Raw genomic sequence first — 17,874 nt, 5'->3', positions numbered from 1 at the left:
GTCACGTGCTCGGCGTGGGCAGCCCCGCCCCGCCCCGGTCACGTGCCGGGGGCGGGGCCGGGGGAGTTGTCAGTGCGGGCGGACCCAGGTAAAGTTGCGGCGGCGGCGGCGGCGGCTCCGGTACCGCGCGGCCCCCCGAACCCGCCCCCACCGGCTCCCGCCGCCGCCCCCCTACCCGCCCGGCCTCGCCGCCTCCCGCCCACCCGGCCCAGCTGCGCCCGGTGCCCCGGGGGGGGCGGCTCTGAGCCCCGCCGCCGGCGCCGCTGGGCCCCGCGCGGCCTAGTGGGCCGGGCCGTAGCCGGGGGCTGGCGTAGCGCGCGGCCGCCGCAGGTGAGGCGGGCGGGCGGGCCGGGTGCGGGTGGGGGGGGTGAAATGGCGGCCGCGGCCATGAGGGCGGAAGCGGCCCGAACTCGCCCGCCTCTCCGTTGCGGGCCCGGCCTGGCGCCGCCGTGGGGGGTTCCCGCCCGGCCCCGCCGGCGCCCTCCGCTTCGGTCCGGTTCGTTGCCTCGTTGCGAGCCGCGGGCTGGGCCGCGGGGTCGGGCGGCTCCGACCTTGCCGCGCTCTCGGGGCCCGCCCGTCCCCGCCGCCGGCGGCGGTAACAATGGGAGCCGTGCTCCCGCCCTGCCGGGCTCCTTGCGGGCCGCCAGGCCCCGCTGCTGCCGCCGCTCCTCGGCGGCGCCCCGTGGGCCGTGGCGCGGCCGGTTCCGCTGCCCACGTGAAATTCCCGGGCAACGGCGGTTCGGGGGTCCTGGAGGAGCCCCGGCCCGCCAGTGCCGCCCTGCTCCGCGTCCCTCCGGCCCGGCCGGGGGGCTCTGCTTGCGCCCTCCGGCCCGGAAGTCTCCCGAGCAAAGCGCTGCCTGTCCATACTAAGTCGGGGGTCTCCGATGGCATATCCGGGAGTATCTCCCTAAAAACTCACGCTTTGCCTCCATGGAATGGTTCGGTTTGCGGCCACCATGTCTTTGCTCTGGGGGAAACTTATCGTATTGATAACCCTTTTTTTTTTTTGTCCTCGTTCTGCCCCATGTTGCGGGAAAAGCTTTGCCTTCTCTGGCCCTTTCCTTTTGGGCTTTGGAACTTTTTTGCACGCGTTGTTAAGCTGTGTCAGAACGGGATGAAAATACCATTTTTCTGTATTAACACATCAGGAAACCGAAAGTGGGATGTGCCAGGGCGAGCAGCAGCCAGCAGGTCTGGCACTGCCATGGGACCTACAGATCCTGGTTCTGAAACTGTAACTTACCTGACGTTTCTAATAAAATGAACAGTTTGTTACATTTTTGTATCCCCTCGTTTTCTGGAGACGCCTCACTTGGCTTGTGTAGTTGAGACTCTCCTCTTTAGGCCTGCTGGGAAGGCAGGGCTGAGCAGGAAAGGGGGTAACAGCAAATGTCTCATCTGATGAGGGTGTTGTAACCTGTGGCTGTGAGACTCCTTTGTTTTCCCTGAGTCCTGGAGTGCAGAGCTGTGAGCCCTGCTCAGTGTGATGCTCCAGTGTGGGCTGGAGCTGCTCTCACAGCTCTCGGCGCACGGCTGCGGGTTTGCTCTTTCAAGAGGAGAGGTGAAATGCTTTTGGTGAGAGCAGCTTTGGTCTGGGAAGCTTTCTTGCAGCTGTGGGGCAGCGCAGGCAATGGGGTTCTGCGGGTCCCTGCTGCCACTGAGCTGATCCCCAGGGAGGAGTAAGTTCCCAGCAGCCAAGTCCTCTTTCCCCAGGGCTCTGCATGGGGACACCTCCTCACCTGAGAGCCTCACCAGAGTCAGGCTCTGGCTGAGGTTTTTACAGGAGATGGTTTTTTTAAGGGTTTTCAGCACGTGGAAGGACAAATGCTTGTGTTGCTGGTGGCAGCTGCTGAGCAATGCCTGGGCTGCACGAGGTTTGGGCTCGGTCTGCTGGAGCTGCAGCTCGGGTTTCTGTGGATGTGTGGAATCACTTCCCTCTGGGCCTGTGGTTCTGCTGTCGGGGGTTGCTTTAATGCAAGGAACGGTGTGTGAAACTTACAACTGGAAAGAAAGCAAAAATAAATATATGCCACGGGAGCTGAGCCTGCGCATGGCTGGGGATGGAAGGCTTTTCCTGCTCTGCCTTGGCAGAAGTGCAGGCTTGGTGCTCTTCCCCTGTCCCTCTGGGGCTCCTGGTAGCTTGGATTGTTCCCTGTAAGGGTCCTTGGCGCTGTGTAGCTGTAAATTGTGGTGTTGAGTTGAGGGTGGCTGTGAAGAGGGGATTTGGAGGTTTTGTGGGGAGCTGCAGGAGCAATCGCAGAGAAACTTACCTACAGGGAAAGGCCAGGCCCTGGTGGGAGCAGGTGTGGGGAGTGTAGAGGCAGTGTTAGGGCCTCCCTGCTCTCAGGAGGGATTTCTCACCCAGTTGAGTACTTCAACAGGAGGTTCCCCAGCTTTTCCTGCACCGTTTGCTAGTGCTGCTTGTGAGCTCCCTCCTTGCCACGCCGTGTTTTTCCCACAGCAGTGTTTCGGGTCAGATCCTGCACCGATTGTCTCACTAAGCTCCCTGCTTCTGCACTTGTCTGTGGCTCCTTCTCATGTCTGCCTGGGGTGCAGCAGCAGGTCCTGCTGCTTTGGGGGAAGGCTTTGCAGTCTTAGTAATGAAAACACAACAATGTGAATTCTGTCATTGTTGAAATTTCAGGGGCTCAGGAGCTGTGAGTCCTGGCAAGTGCTGTGGGATGTCTCTCGCATCCTTTTTGCCTGAAAGGCACTAGAGAGGGTAAAACCTCAGTGTTAATCCCTTTCCAACACCCCCTGCCCTGAGGCCCAGTGCGAGGTTAGAAAACTCTGCTTGCTTTGGACACTCAGACTTTTCTTGGGATTTTTTTGCCTCAAGCAGTGTTACCTAACAGTGTTACTGGCTGTTATTCCTTGCAGACATCTTATTCACTTTTTTAGTATGTTTGTGATGAAGAATACTTGGAAAAAATTTGGTTTTCCAGTTCAAGGGAATAATTTTAAAAAGCAAAAATAGGCATTTCTGCCAGGGCAGGTTTTCCTTAAAACAAAAATTCCACAGACCTGTTATTGCTGGAGCATTTTTGCTTCCCCTGCCTTGCTTTAAAGGCAAGAAAGGAGAAGGGGAAGTAGCTGATGTGTCTGAGGCTCTGAGATGCTCTGTCCTTCAAGTGATGCTTTTTTCCAAGCCTTCCTGCTCCATTTGATGGCCACAGCCTCAGCTTGGGCAGGTGGCAGATCTGTGCCCGCTGACACGTGTTCCAACAAGAAGTTGTTAAACTCTTTGTCTGCCTCAAGTCCAGGGAATGGCTTCAAACTGAAGGGGAGTCAATCTAGATTACCTGAGCAAGAGGTTTTTTACCATGTGGGTGGTGAGGCCCTGGCACAGCTCGCCCAGAGAAGCTGTGGCTGCCCCACCTCTGGAAGTGTCCAAGGCCAGGTTGGATGGGGCTTGGAGCTACCTGGGCTGTTGGAAGGTGTCCCTGCCCATCCAGGAACTGGATGAGCTTCAAGGTCCCTTCCAACCCACACCAGTCTGTGATTTTCCTTTGGCTCCCGGTGCCCAATTGCTCCCACCTGGATGCAGCTGATATTCCATCTGGAGCACTCTGCCGTGGCATCCGGAGAGAAACCTCAAGAAGTACAAGTGGCCATTTTGTGATGGCGGCCTGGCCCACTGTGGTTTTGGGGAAGTGCTGGGAGGGGTGGGGACCTACAGCAGCCATACTGGCTGCGTTACCCTCGTGATTGCTCAGTCTTGGTGCTGCCTTTTGGGTTTTTTTGTGGTGTCTAACGGTCCGTTCTCTCTTCTCCCCTGCCCCACCGCAGAGTTCTACCTTGTAAATACTGTTATTTGTATATACTGTAAATGATGACATCGGTGGGCACTACCCGAGCCCGGGGCAGCTGGGAGCAGACACAGACACAGAGCCAGACGCAGCACAAGCAGCGGCCGCAGGTAAGGCCAGTGGCCAGAGAAAGCAGCTGCCTTCCAGGTGGGGACCTGGCTGCTCCAGTGCTGGCAGCTGGGCTGGCCTGATGAGCTCCCCGTGTGTCACAAGGTGCCAGAGTCGGGTTAATTGGGCAGCTGCTGGCACTGGGGTTTCCGTGTCTGTCTCCAAGTGGGAGCCGATGCTGAGATTTGGTTTTATTTCCATTTGTTTATTTCCATTTATTTCCATTTGTCCGTTCCTCACATGCTTTAATGAGTGTTAAGTGGCTGAGAAGCCACCTGCAGTGGGTCTTGGTGGTGTGGTGGTGGTAAGGTCTGCCCCAAAACAGATGTGGTTTGGGTGGCTGCTGCTCATCTGGTGCCATGAGGCTGACAGATATATCCCTTTCTTCCAGACTCCTCTTCTTGCTTCTTTTTCATCTCACCTTCTCCCTGGAGTTCTCCTTCTCTGACCCTTGTTTGTGCTTTGTCTTTGCCATACTGATTCCTGGGTTTGCAGGGAACTTGGGGGTAGCAGAATGGCCTTTGGAGGATGGTTTGGAAATGCAGCACTCTGACAATGTGCTCTGTCTCTCCCCGATTTCTTCCTTTAGGCTACTGCAGAACAGATTCGACTTGCACAGATGATTTCGGACCACAACGATGCTGACTTTGAGGAGAAGGTGAAACAAGTGAGTGTGGAAAACGAAGGTGAACTCTGACAGGGAGCTGAGATCAGCATTGTGAATGCTGGGGAGTGGGAGGGACACCCCTGGCTGCTCCCTGAATTTCCTTGGACTGCCTTCATAAAGTATCATAGCATGGTTAGGGTCAGTAGGGATATTAAAGGGTATCTGGCTTTACCCCTCTGCTATGGTAACATCTTCCACTATCCCAAGTTGTTCCAACAGTGCCAGAGCCTCACCACCCTCACAGGGAAGAATTTCTTCTCAATAACCTGTATATCCCTGCCCTCTGGCAATGGAAAGCCATTCCCCTGTCCTGCCACCCAGGCCCCTTGCCCAAAGTCCCTTTCTGGCTCTCTTGGAGCCCCTTTAGGCCCTGGAGGGGGCTCTGAGGTCTCCCTGGAGCTTTTACTTCTCTAAGCTGAGCACTCCCAGCTGTCTCCAGAGCAGAGGGGCTGCAGCCCTTGGAGCATCTCTGTGGACTCACCCCAGCAGCTCCTTGTCCTCCCTGTGCTGGGGAGCCCGGAGCTGGAGGCAGCTCTGCAGGGGGATGTCAGCAGAGCAGAGAGGCAGAATCCCCTGCTTGTGATGAGCCTGGGACAGCAGTGGCTTTCTGGGACCCCCAGGTCCTTCTCCTCAGGCCTGCTCTGCCTCCATTCTCCCCCAGCCTGTGTTTGTGTTTGGCGTTGCCTCGATGAGGGTGCAGCAACTGCTGAACTTTCAGTTTGTTTCTGCAGGTAACAGTGTTATCCTGAGCAGAGGAGGTTGTAGTGAAAGGAGGGTCATGGTAAAACAATGGTAACTCAAAAATTCACATTTCTTGTTGAGGAGCACAGTTAAGCTGAGAAGGCTGGGGAGATTCCCTTGCCCTTCCATTTTTTTATGGGAAAGTTTCTGCTTTGGGATTCAACTCGCTTGCCTCCTGAGAGACCCGTAGAGATTTTGGTGCCATCTTGGTTTGGAACATGCTGAGCGTGGTGTTATCTTCTCTACAGCTGATCGACATCACGGGCAAGAACCAGGACGAGTGCGTGATTGCTCTGCATGACTGCAATGGGGATGTCAACAGAGCCATCAACGTGCTGCTGGAGGGCAATCCTGACACGGTAGGGTTGGATCCTGTAGATCTGGTGAGGCCCAGTTCAGTCTAACTGCCTGTTTTGGGATGAGGCATCCAGTAATGTCAAGATAAGGAGAGCCACTATGACTGAGTAGTAGGAGCATTCACAGTGTGGCCGTGACCTGAATGCTGCTCTCTGTGGGCTGTGAGAATGGCCCTAGGTGTGAAGGAATAGAGGAGAAAATGCCAGAAGTAATTTCCTTCCTGTTACTCTTGAATCTAAGCAGTTCAGCAGGAGCACAGTGGCATCTGTGTGTGCTTTCACACCCGTGAGTATGAAGGAACTTGCCTTTCCCCATCAGGCCTGAGTAACCTGCGTTGAAAGGCAGGTGTGTGTCAGCTGAGGTTCCTTTCTGTCAGAGCAGTGTGGTTTTTGTGTCTCTGGCCCTAAAGATTCATTTCTCAGTGATTCACTGACTGGCTTCTGTGCTGCTGCCTATGCCATGGTTTTGAGGGCCTTTTTTCTGTTTGTTGTTGTGGAGTTGGGCTTGGCTGCTGTTTCTCATGCAGGTGCTTGTCTCAGGCAAGCTGAGAACAGCCTGAGCAGCCCCAAGAACAAGACTGCTTGCTTAGGAGGAACCTTCCTGCATGCAGGGTGTCGTTCCTTTTGTGACAAAGGCAGCAGAGATGCAAGGACTGTTACAGTGCAAGAAAAAGCCAAGGAATGTGAGACCCAGCTTTCCAAACCACTGCTGATATCACATATCCACACTGGCTTGGTTGGAGCTAACTCAACTCTGAGTTGAGAGTCTAAATATCATTTTAGAATATTGTGCTTTAGCTCATTTTCTTTGCCTTGGTAAGCCCTGGGGTGTGTGGATGAGGTGGACACCTCAGACTGGATTTTGTGTGTCGCAGCTGCTCGCCCGTGTCTGGTTCTCTGCTTGCTTTGGCTTCACACAAGTTCTGTACAGCACGTGTATGCATTCCTCCTTGTCTTTAGAAAGCCCTTTCCATTGACAGCTGAATGAAGTAGCTTTTGGAAACCCTTTTAGGAAAGGGAATGACAAGGATGTGCATTGCTGAGGTGCAGCTCTGCCACCGCTGTGCTCTCCTCCACATCTTTTGTCATCGGTGGCTCCTAGTCAGAGAACAAACCCCTGCTATCGCAGCACTTCAGCTGCCTGGAGAAACACATTGCTCATGGGGAGCATCCAGGAGAGTGTGCAGCACACAGAGCTGTGTAGCAGCTCCTTTACTGGGTGAGCAGCAGGAGGGTGTGTCGGGTCTCACCCCCGGATTGGGGTGACCCCAAAAGATGGAAAAGTCCCTCCTCCAACCCGTGCCTTCAAAGAAAGACTCAGCAGTCCTCTGTTGTCTGTTCTCAAGGTTGTTTATTGTTGGTTATCTAAAAGATTCTTCTCCTGAACTGCTGTGGCCCATTCAGCAGGTCAGACAAAGGCACGCTGCCCTCCCAGGGGGCTGGTGCCATCTTTTATATCATATATTCTGTGTTACATGTTTATACCTTTTCCCCCAATGCCTATTATCTATATTGAATGGTGACTTTCTACTCTAAACCAATCTGTGAGTGCCAACATCACCAAAGACATGGAGGCTGGGAAGGAGAAAGAAAGAGGACAGGGCACACCCAAATCCCTCCATCTTAGAACTCCTGACCCCATGTACAAAACTTGGACCCCTTGGCTTAAAACCCCCCTGTAGAGCACTCAAAAATCCTTCCTTTCACTTCGTGACTACTTCTACTACAATACCTAAACTTGTGTGACTTCTTGTTCTTCCTGCAAAGTTGGTAAATTGTTCTGTGGGTCAGATTCAAAGCCACAGGGGTTTCTGGCTGCCTGCCGGGGTCTCAGATGCTTCTGACCTGGGCCTGGCCTGGGACATTCTGAGTTCCGACAGCCCTGCAGGGCAGGGCCAGGGAGAGGCAGGCAGGGAGCTGGTGGAGGAAATGCTGGGCTGCCACTGATCCAGGCTGGTGGCCATGTGGTCACAGCATCTCTGAGCACAGGCAGCCTCTGCACTGCCACTGGTCAGCACCTTGGAGCTGGCTTGTGACCTGGGTTTGTGCAGCAATCCCAGAAAGGGGATTTTCTTACCAGAAACAGACCTGTTAGTTGTTTGGGTGCTCTGGTGCTGAAGACAGCTTGCCTGCTGGGCTAGATACTGGTAATATATTGTATTTCAAACAGTAAAGGAGCAGGTATGATCTCAGCATTAGATTAGATTTGGTTAAAAAAATTATTTGAAAAATGTTTACTTGGAATACTGTAATTTTAGCGTTTATTTCTAAGCCAGATACCTATGGAGAAGGACTTTGGAAGCCTTGGGTTTGACAGCAGTTTGTGCCACTATGTTGTTGGGTTTTTTGTCACTGTCCCTGCGTGCTGCCATTGAAACCCAGCTGTCCACCAGTTGTGTTTTCAGGTGATTGTAAATGGCTTAAGACTATTTTTAATTGTTCTAACGGTGTGCAGCATCACTTTAAGAGTATGAGACCACTGCAGCTGTCAGAAGATACGTGAGTGCAGGCCCATGGCAGTAAGCTGGAGGCAGACTTAACATTTTGCAGCTGAACTTGCCTGTTGGTTAAATTCTGTCATGCTTCTCTCCATCTAAGATGATATTTAAGGGAGAGGTTTTGTTAATAACTTTGCATCTGCTGAAAGAGCTTTTGCAACCCCAAATGTTGGCTGCAGATCACTGTGAAACATTTACCTGGGTTATTCTGAGTGCTTCTGGTGACCTGTGTGAAATGGCAGGCTTTTTTTTTCCCCTCTAAGCAAGATAAATGTATCCGTGCTTTGAGTTCTAGAAGTCTCAAGCCATCTCTAGCGGAGAGTTTTAGTAGATCTTTGCAGGAATAGAATAACTCATCTCCTGTTACCTCAAACTGCGTGCCAGTCAACTGTAAGAAAGCTTGGCTTGAAGGGAGGATGATGTAGACTCCTTAAAAAATTCATCTGGAAACCATTTTTGAGGAGACCCCTGTTACATTCTCTGGAGCACGTTTAAATCTTCGTGTAATTGCACCTTTCATCGATCTAACTGGGATTTATTTCTTTTCCCTCCGCAAACCTTCAGCATTCCTGGGAAATGGTTGGGAAGAAGAAAGGCGTCTCAGGACAGAAGGAGAGCGGACAGACGGAACCCAGTGAAGAAAGCAAAGAAAACCGGGATCGGGAGCGGGATTTCAGCAGACGACGTGGAGGGCTGCCGAGGCGAGGCCGAGGTGCCACCCGTGGAAGAGAGTGTATGCCTTAAATAACCCTTAAATAACCCCCCAAAACCCTCCCACTGAAGCCCTCTGTGCTGTGTAACAGCTGTCAGCAGAGCTTTTTGAGATGATTCTTTGTGTGATGGCCTCACCATCAGCTTCAATCAGAAGTTCAGGGAGCGTGCAGTGACACAGCCACTGCATTTTGGGCTTTGAGATCTGGCCTAAAGCAGGGCGAGTCTTGAAATTGTCTTTGCCTTGTTCTGTTTCAGTTCGGGGCCAGGAGAATGGACTAGATGGTGCTAAGACTGGAGGATCTTCTGGAAGAGGCACGGAAAGAGGGAGGCGGGGACGTGGCCGAGGCCGAGGTACACACGGCATGGGAAGTCCCCAGGGGGTGGGAGGAGGAGAGTTACACCAGTATATCTACGTCCCATGAGGTTCCAAAGCCTCTTTTTATGGGAGGAATTGCCAAACTGAGTAAATGCCCTTGATTTTTCTGTTCTTGTGCTTACTTTTAGTGCCTATATGTTCATCTTAAAGATGCTAGAAACAGCATCTAGTTCTTGCATTGCATCCATGGAGTTAGGAAAAAAAAAAGTGTTTTATTACACAGGTGGGAGGTTAAAAAACTCAGGGTTAACTTATTTTAACAGGCTTGTTAACAACAGAACCTGCTTCCTGATCATTCTTATACATGTATCTGAGCACCACCACTGGCTTGGACTTTAAATACTTGGGACAGAAATTAGTTCTACCCCAAAATCTGCTGCTTAGGAATTGTTGCTGAGGTCACATCCTGCAGAAATTAGAATCTGGGGTCCACTACTTCTGGTTTGTGCAAGCTGGAAACTTGATGTGAGCCTGGATTGGTGCATTGCTAATCATGCTGCCAGCCAGCTGAGCTCACTCCCATACATCCAAAAATGTTGCTGGCAATCCCATCAACCCAGGAAGATTCTCTCCACTTCCTTATTCTGGCCATGAGAACTCTGTGTGTTGCTCAAGTGTTTCTTTGCCCAGTGCTGCAGAGCCGAGGGACAGCAGTGCATGTGTGTGTGTTTACAGGTGGCTCTGGACGGCGAGGGGGAAGATTTTCTGCCCAAGGCATGGGGTAAGTTTCACTGACATAAACCACAGCAAAACTAAAAGTCTGTGCATGAATGATACTGTTTGTGTCAGTCATTTCTGTTCCCATTTTCTTTTTTTTGGGGGGGTGGGTTGTTTATTTGTTTTTATTAATAAAGCCCAAGCTGCATCATGGTAACTTAAATTTGGGATGGCTGGTGTAGCTGAAGCATCTCTCTGCTGAGAGAGCTGCTTGTGATACGTGTTGTGGTCTGAATAAAATCAATTGCTTCCAAAGTGCTTTGGCAGAGTCACCATTTCCATCCTCTTGCTTCTTGCAGAACTTTCAACCCAGCTGACTATGCCGAGCCGGCCAGCACGGATGAGAACTACGGGAACAGCAACAGCACGTGGAACAACACCGGGAGCTTCGAGCCGGACGACGGCACGAGTAAGAGCCTTCACGTGTGTGTGCTGCCTTGTCCTGAGGGTGGCAGTGGGATTTGCATCCATCCACTTGCAATGAGGACGTTCTAGGCAGGCCTTAGGCTCAGGGATGGAAGAAGGTTGTTGGTTCAGAGATGGATTTCGGTGACCCTGCACCCTTTGCAGGTTAGAAACAGGAGCTGGATGATTGCTCTCGTGGGTGCTGTTGCCTGCCAGAGGCACAGGAACACTCACCTCTATTTGTTTTCCTGTAAAAACCATGCTAGTGCTTGGAAAGGTGTTTTTTTATAAACCAGTGTGATAAGCAGATCCAAGATCACCAAGTGTTTGGTGCATCCTCCAGAGAATTACTTCATTTTGGTACTGAGAGCATTCTTTCTTTCATGGTCATCTTGCCTGAACCATGGTGGGGATAGAACTTTGTTACAGAAAGGAGCTGAAAGCAATTCTGCTTCCTTCCCTGTTTGGAAGCAAACGTGTTTGCTGGGTGATTCTGAACACCCAGCTGCCTCTGCACATTGTCCTGCATTGGAAAACTGCTGCTCTGGGTTTTGTTTAATGTATGCACAATATTGAGACACAGGTGAGCTCAGATTTTAGTGTGACAACGGGACAGTCACAGTCCTTGACTGTAAATAGCCTTTTTTTGGGGGGCAGGAGGGCAGGGCTCCTTGGTGGTTTTCTTGTCTTTTTTATGGAGCAATCTGGCACCACTGCAAAGTCAAACTATTTTTCCACAATCACTGAGTATTTAAGTAAATACCATGCCTTGGGTATAAGAAGCATCCACACCTGTGTTAATGGTGCTTTAGACCCCTTCCATCCTTGGTTTTGCTGAAAAACTGATAGGTTTGGCAAGAGAGAATTCAAGTCCCATTATCTGGGATACCTTTTACTGCATGCTGTTGGTGTCAGGGAGAGGGGTGGGGGTGGTTCCTTTGTGTTTTCATGGCTTTTGTTTGGGTTTTGTTCATTTTTTTGTTCTTCAGAAAACAGCTATTGTGGAAGGAGGGTGTTCTTGTGAAACACCAGCAGACAGAGTGATCATCTTGGCAGCTGAGAAGGGGTTTTAAATACCACAGGGAGTGGACACAGCTCTGTGTGCTGGAACTTTAACTGTCGAGTGGGAACAGGCTTCTGTTTGAAGGGTTTTCATTTCCCTGTGTTGGTGTTTTGTGGGATTGGGGAATGAAAAGTGGTTTAGAGTGTGGCTAGGGGGGAGAACTGAAGATTTTCCTGACAAACAGCTCAGATTTACTCTAGTGCTACAACACAGCTGTAAAGTTAATTGTGCAACACCACTGGTCACCTGTGTTGTGTGTGGTTGTTTTGTTTGCAATTTAGTAGCCACGGGCATCTCTTTAAATTAATAATATCCACAGGTACAATGTGACTGGTGTACATGGGGGCAATGAAACTCGCCTACACTTTAAGTCAAAATTTCACTGGTTGTCTTTCTTTTCTTTTTTTTTTGTTTCAGGACTTGATTTCATTGGGGGTGAGGGGTCAAATTATCCCCGAAAATTTGACACTGCTCCTGGTACGATACATCCAGGTGCACTAACTGCCCCGGATACCTTTACTTTATAGCTATTTTTAAAAAATCTGAAATATCTGTGGATATGTCATTCTTCTCTCTCTTAATTTGTTCATTTTAATTAATATTTGACTTTTGTTCTGACTGTGCTTTTACTAACGTTGACACCTTGAATGTAAATTGGGAGAAGCTAACACCAATTCCTGTGGATCATGCACATTTTAACTTCAGCCGTTTCTTCTGGCTGCTCAGAGCAGCTCTGTGTCCCCAGTGCTGGTGACAGAGTACCCCACCTGAGGGCAGGAGGTGTGAGGCAGCTCTGTCACACTCCCTGTGTCTCACATGCCCAAAGCTGTGACTTGCTGTTGTCCCTGTGCCATTCCTCTGGCCTCCCTGCTGTCCCTGCTCAGGGTCACGCTCCTGAGCTCTGCCTGAGCTCTCTCTGTGCTTTGCCTCTGCTTTTTGGCTGCTCTGGCATGCTCAGCCTGCCTGGCTGCTCCTCTTCCCCTCCCTGCAGTTGAAGATGATGGGGGATTTTGAGATGACAGGGATGCTTGATGGCCGAGCTGCTCTGTGCCTGCCACTTTAGTTCCCTTTGGAGGCCAAGGGACACCCCTGAGGGGATGCAGTTTGCCTCACATCTCCAGAATCCCACTGTGTCCACAACAAGGCCAACATCTTGTTTGTCTCCTCCATCTAACCTGAGGTTTGGAAGTTGAGGCTGAGGGACCTTCCAGAAGAACTTGCCTCTTGAAGGTCAGGGCAGGAGGAGAAGTGTTGAGGCTGAGGATTCTCTCGTGCCTGAAAGCAGGCAGACACACGGAGTGCTGCTGCTGCTGTGTTGGAGCATTTTGGGTTAATCTTTAACTTCCACAGGCAGCACAAGGCCACCTGCTGCAGTGCTGCCATTGTGATTTTGCTGCCCTTTGGCTTTGTTTGGATTAACATTCCTTCAGGTGCAGTGTGGGGGCCTTTGGGTGTGTTGCCTTCCTAGTGCAGGGTGACGAGGCTGGATCCTGTCCTGCCTGCTGGGCTGTGGGAGGAGCAAGCTGGCTGGTTATCTCCCAGTTTAAAAAGAAGAGAGAGTGGATTTGGGGAGGGATTTGAAAAACTTGGAGACACAATGGGTTTTTTTTTCCTTCACCACATTCGTATTTGCACATGTTTTTGGCTTAATTTTATTTTTTTTTTCCTCTTTTTCTTGGTTTGAGGAGCTTAAAGACCAGCAGCTTTGTGAAGGGCTTTCTGAAAGCAGAGAGGGGAAGGCTTGCTGTTCAGAACACCCTTCTGAAACGGTGTTCCAAGGCTCAGGGTATTGCTTGTGCTGCAGCTCTCCCCTTCAGAAGAGCTAGATGGAGGGTGATACAGTTGGTTTCTTTAAAAAAGCTTCCCCTGCTGTGCTAGTTGGGAGCTTTCTGGGGTGCTCCTGGTGAGCACATCACAGGTCTTTGATTCTCCATCTGCCCCCTCGAGCCAAGCTGAGTCAGTGTCTGGTGTTTGAGGAGTAGACTCGCTGGGAAAGCCCTGTCAATGGCTGCTCTTCATCTGCAGGGTTTCCTTCTGCTTTTAGTGCTGCTTTTCTTATTTTCCCCAAACAAACAAGACTAAGAGTCCCATGCTATGTTCCTGCATGCACAAACTCTTGGGGCAACTCTGTCTTCCTGCTCTCTGGGCCAGCTGCAGGGACATCCAGCTCCCTTTTCACCTCTTGGGTCAGCCTTGGGCTAGAATGACCTTTCTGAGCCATGGAAATTTGGAAAGCAGCCTTCCCACTACTGCTGTGAAGGCACCAAAAAATCCAAGGATTGTGGGAATTGAGGTTTCCAAACTGCAGATGTGTTTTGCATTGAATGTGTTGATGGTTCTGGCTGTGGAGGAAGGGGTAGTGTGCCTTAAGATTTCTGGCACTCTGGCAAGTATTGTATTAATATCTGTATTTCAGACTTGAATATATAAACCAGAAAATCCTGGGAGACTTCTTGAATTGGCTCAATTCATCGTGCAAGACAAAAAAAAAAAAGCAATGCAAAAGAATAATTCACTGATACTTATTTCATGCACTAGATCCCCCAAGTCCAGACAAGTGGTTGTATAAATACACAAATAAAGTTCTATATGGGGAGATCTATGTCCTGCAGAAGAGCTCAGAATGTTCTCCTTCCCCCCATGCTTTGTTTTATGCTGTAAAAGGGCTGATAGCAGCTTGTTCCATCCACTAAGTGTCCTCAGGATTAACCCTGCTGGTGCTCTCAGATTTTCTTGGTCTGCTTTGTTGTGAACTGAAAACGAGCTGCACAAAATGGGACTGGCTTTATGCTCTGAGGTTTTTGGGGATGTGAAAGCTCCTGTTCTCTTCCCAAACCAAATTTTACTTGTTAAAATGGAATCTGAAACTGACACGTAACATTCAAAAGTGCAGTGATTAAACTGTGATGGAAGCAAGGATTGGAACAAGTTGAAAATGCAGCCAGGCAAAACTCTTCATTTTCTGGGAAATTTTTGCTCACCTAAACTGTGCTGTGTTGGATTGCAGCTGAGGTTTCCTGCTTTTCTCCCTGGCACTTCAAGCTGCACACTTTGAGCATATCTCTGAAACTGGTCACAGAAAAGGCAGGAATTGCTTAGTCCCATAAATTTTCTTTTCTGAATCCTGTTTGCCTGAGCACAGGAGGTTCTGGAGCGCTGAGGTTTCAAGACTTATTCTTTTTTGGTGGGGTGGAAGATGAACAGTGGGAATGGCTCAGTTATCCTTAAGTTTTATAGAAACTTGAGGTTTACCTGGATGGTGAGGTGCTGTGCCAGAGCTGGCAGGAAGCCCACGAGGGAGGAGCTGCTGGGGTAACGCTGCTTGCGGGTGCACAAACCTTACAGCTACTGCAGTACAAAGGGAAGCCAGGAAAATGGCACAAGGAGGCTGGGGACGATGCTGGGGCTTCCTTGCAGAGCTCAGCTTCCCTTTTGGGGTGTTGGGAAGATGTGTGTTGCCCTGTCTGCCAACCTGGCAGTCCCTTTTTTTCATCCCAGCCTGCGCCAGCAAGGCAGAGGCGATCCCATTGCGGTACTTTGACCGTAAAGCCTGGGTTGAGGTTGACTGCTTTAACTTGTCTGATTGGCAAATAGAAATCCTCCTGGCTGCCTGCAAAGCTCCCCAGTGCTCCCCCAGCTGTTGGATGTAGAGCTTTGATGCACGCATAACTTCTGTACCTGTTGTTGTCCTTATAGGTGCGTGGAGGGCAGCGACAGAAGAATGGGGCACGGAGGACTGGAATGAAGATGTAGGTATTTTCTGAACTCCTCTGTGCATCTGCCAGCAGGCTGCTGTCCTGTCTGTACACACAGAGCTCCAAGCCCATCCTCCCCAAACCATGCACAGACTCCCAGGCAGGCTCCCAGCCCCGGGAGCTATGATGAATTAGTAATTGTTGATCTCCTGGGGCATTGAGGCTGGTCCTCTCATTTCCTGTAACTGCAAGATAGAATTCTTCCAAAAACTGGCCTGACTCCACACAGGGCTCTTGCTCCACTCCTCTGGTGGTGTGGCAGTTGGGGAAGGTTTGCCTTTGATCACAGGTTCATGGTTTCATGCCCATCATGTGCCTCTGCTGGTCCTTGTGATTTGAATGGAAAAGAAGCTCTTGACTTTACCTTCTGACATGCTCTTTGGTGTGTGTCTCACCACCTTGTGGTCTCTGCCTCGTCTCCTTCAGGAGACAGAGGACATTGTTAGCACCTTCTCTTAATGCCCATCTACAAGTTTCTTCTGAAATGGGCTTCAACCCCTCTCTGAATCAAGGAGGGACTTCTGTTCTTGCAGATGTGAGCAGGGTTGGGCATTTTAGTGTGATTATTAGTTTTGTGTGCTCATTTTGGCTCAGCTGACACAATGAGCAAGCACGACAGGCATTTGTTTGCCAGGCACCACCTGGGGGAAGCACTGCTGCTGTGTTTGGAGGTATGAGAAGCTTTTCATTGTTCAGCCAGGTCTCTGCTAGAAGGGGGCTTCTGAGAGCCTTTCTTACCTTCAGTGTGTGTGAGATGCTCCCAAGAGTTCTGGATTTACTTCCTAAACTTTGGCAGTTCAGTTTGTAGCAGCTCCTCAGTCTGGAATAGAAGCTGTTCACGTTCAGACATGTTTCAGGCCATGTTTCACAGGTCATCACTAACCTCCACCAGATTTTGAGCAATGTTATTTTCCCTTCCATAGCTGATCTGTTGGTCAGATCATCGGAAGCTTAGCCATGGATCCAAAGTGTCTCTTTGCTCCCAGAGCTTGCACCTACTGTGCAAGGGCTTTTACAGGTCTGTGCTGCATGCCATTGACTCAGAGCAACAGCCCAAAGTCCTAGGGCAGCCCTAGGAGATTTATGAACTATGGGAAATTTGTAGAAGCATTTGAGAGGGGTTTTTTTTCCCGCTGGCAGATGATTTGTGCACTTGCCTGAGAAGAAACAAAAGAAATAGAAGCTGATTCTGATGGGAGCCAAATGCTAGAGAAGTTTTGGTCTAAGCACTTGATTTTTGAGTTTTTCTGTGGCTGTTTGTCTCAAACATTCATGTGCTTTGTGTCATAGGGGCTGTTCTGAGGTGCTGCTCTCACTTTGGGATTCTTTTTTCCTTTTTTTATCTTTCAGCTGTCAGAGACAAAGATCTTCACAGCCTCCAACGTGTCTTCAGTGCCTCTGCCTGCCGAGAATGTGACAATCACAGCTGGACAAAGGTGAGAGCCCATGGTGATGCTGTTTACCTGGGAAAAGTGGCACACGAGTATCGGAGCAGTTTGCCATCTTCAGCTAAACCTTACTAGCTATCTAAAATGCAGCAGCTCTGAATGAGATGGGGTGGATTGAAATGGAAGAGTTGACTTAGGAGTTGTTGGGTCCTAATCCTGGATTAGAATTTTCCTAGGCTCTGTTGCTGGGTCTTCAGGTTTGGGGGCATTTTGCTGTGTTAAATTAATATAATTTTAAAATTATTTAAAAATCAAAGGCCATGCAGGGTCTTGCTTGGTCAGTCTGTCTTTTTGAGGCTGCTGCTGGCAGTTGTGAGTTAGTGCTCTTCACATTCCTTCAATTTGTAAAGTAAAAGCTGTGAGGCTCAAAGGGGAATGCTGTTCTCATGGAAGTGGGAGCTTTGGTAACCTCAGTGGGTCTTTGTCTACCCAGAATTGATCTCGCAGTCCTGCTAGGAAAGACACCCTCTTCTATGGAGAATGAGACAACAAACCTGGAGTCATCCCAGACTCCTTCCCTGGCGCAGCCACTGGTGTTCAGCAATTCTAAACAGAGTGCTCTATCCCAGCCTGCCTCTGGAAACTCCTTCTCTCACCACAGCATGGTAAGGAAATGCTGCTCTCTGCCAGTGGGTGTTTGGCTGAGGTTGGTTTTATCCCCTGTTGTTGTGTCTGTTTGGGTAATACAGGAAATACAGTCCTGATGCTTGCTGGCTGGGGCTGGTAGAGTGAAAGAATTTGAAATAATTTGCTAGTCTGCTTTAAAAGCAGTGGCCTGAAGTTCATTGCTCAATTTGAAATAATTCTGATAATTCCTCCCCTGCTGCCCTTGTCAGATTTGCAACACGTGCTTCATTCCTGCTTTAAGGAAAGGAAAAGCTCTTTTGGTCCAGGGCTTGCAATTCCAACAGTTTGAGGAGCAGAACTGGTTGGGGACTGGTGTGGGATGGAATGCTGGCATCCACTGACAGGAGAAGGAAGGAGCCATTGAGTCAGGGATCTGCACAGACTTGGGCAGATGCTGCTTTGTGTAACTTCAGCAAAAAGAAATGAAATTGTTTACTTAATGGCGAGATAGTCGAGGAAAGATTTTTCAAAACCACATGAACTATAAAGCCAAGATCTCCTGATGTTTTTCTTTTAGTGCAACTGAATGCATGAGAATAATTCAGTATGTTTTTTAAGATCCTGTCTGTTAAGTTCCCCTGTGACCCTGT

The 17,874-nt window shown here is 50.1% G+C and overlaps 1 protein-coding gene across 10 annotated transcripts in view; it reads left to right on the top strand.

The window, feature by feature from the left end:
- The first annotated feature begins 15 nt into the window (after positions 1-15).
- Positions 16-17,874, top strand: part of UBAP2L (ubiquitin associated protein 2 like) — a 29,171-nt gene continuing 11,312 nt past the window's right edge. For 5 of the 10 annotated variants that reach the window (XM_038161743.1, XM_038161736.1, XM_038161739.1 and 2 more), the window contains exons 1-12: positions 16-88; positions 3,790-3,919; positions 4,507-4,584; positions 5,574-5,684; positions 8,744-8,912; positions 9,149-9,244; positions 9,945-9,990; positions 10,286-10,395; positions 11,872-11,946; positions 15,151-15,203; positions 16,560-16,645; positions 17,091-17,262. In XM_038161743.1, coding sequence (XP_038017671.1) covers positions 3,830-3,919; positions 4,507-4,584; positions 5,574-5,684; positions 8,744-8,912; positions 9,149-9,244; positions 9,945-9,990; positions 10,286-10,395; positions 11,872-11,946; positions 15,151-15,203; positions 16,560-16,645; positions 17,091-17,262 — 1,086 coding nt within the window. In that variant the 5' untranslated portion in view covers positions 16-88; positions 3,790-3,829. Of the gene's footprint in view, positions 89-192; positions 331-3,789; positions 3,920-4,506; positions 4,585-5,573; positions 5,685-8,743; positions 8,913-9,148; positions 9,245-9,944; positions 9,991-10,285; positions 10,396-11,871; positions 11,947-15,150; positions 15,204-16,559; positions 16,646-17,090; positions 17,263-17,874 lie in introns of those variants that run through there. The other 5 variants (XM_038161740.1, XM_038161737.1, XM_038161742.1 and 2 more) reach the window with 3 other exon arrangements.

The sequence above is a fragment of the Motacilla alba genome, chromosome 25 (genome assembly GCF_015832195.1).
Source record: "Motacilla alba alba isolate MOTALB_02 chromosome 25, Motacilla_alba_V1.0_pri, whole genome shotgun sequence".
In the NCBI taxonomy this organism is placed as follows: domain Eukaryota; kingdom Metazoa; phylum Chordata; class Aves; order Passeriformes; family Motacillidae; genus Motacilla; species Motacilla alba.
The sequence above is the reverse complement of the archived record's forward strand: the minus strand, read 5'-3'. Positions and strand labels throughout refer to the sequence as shown.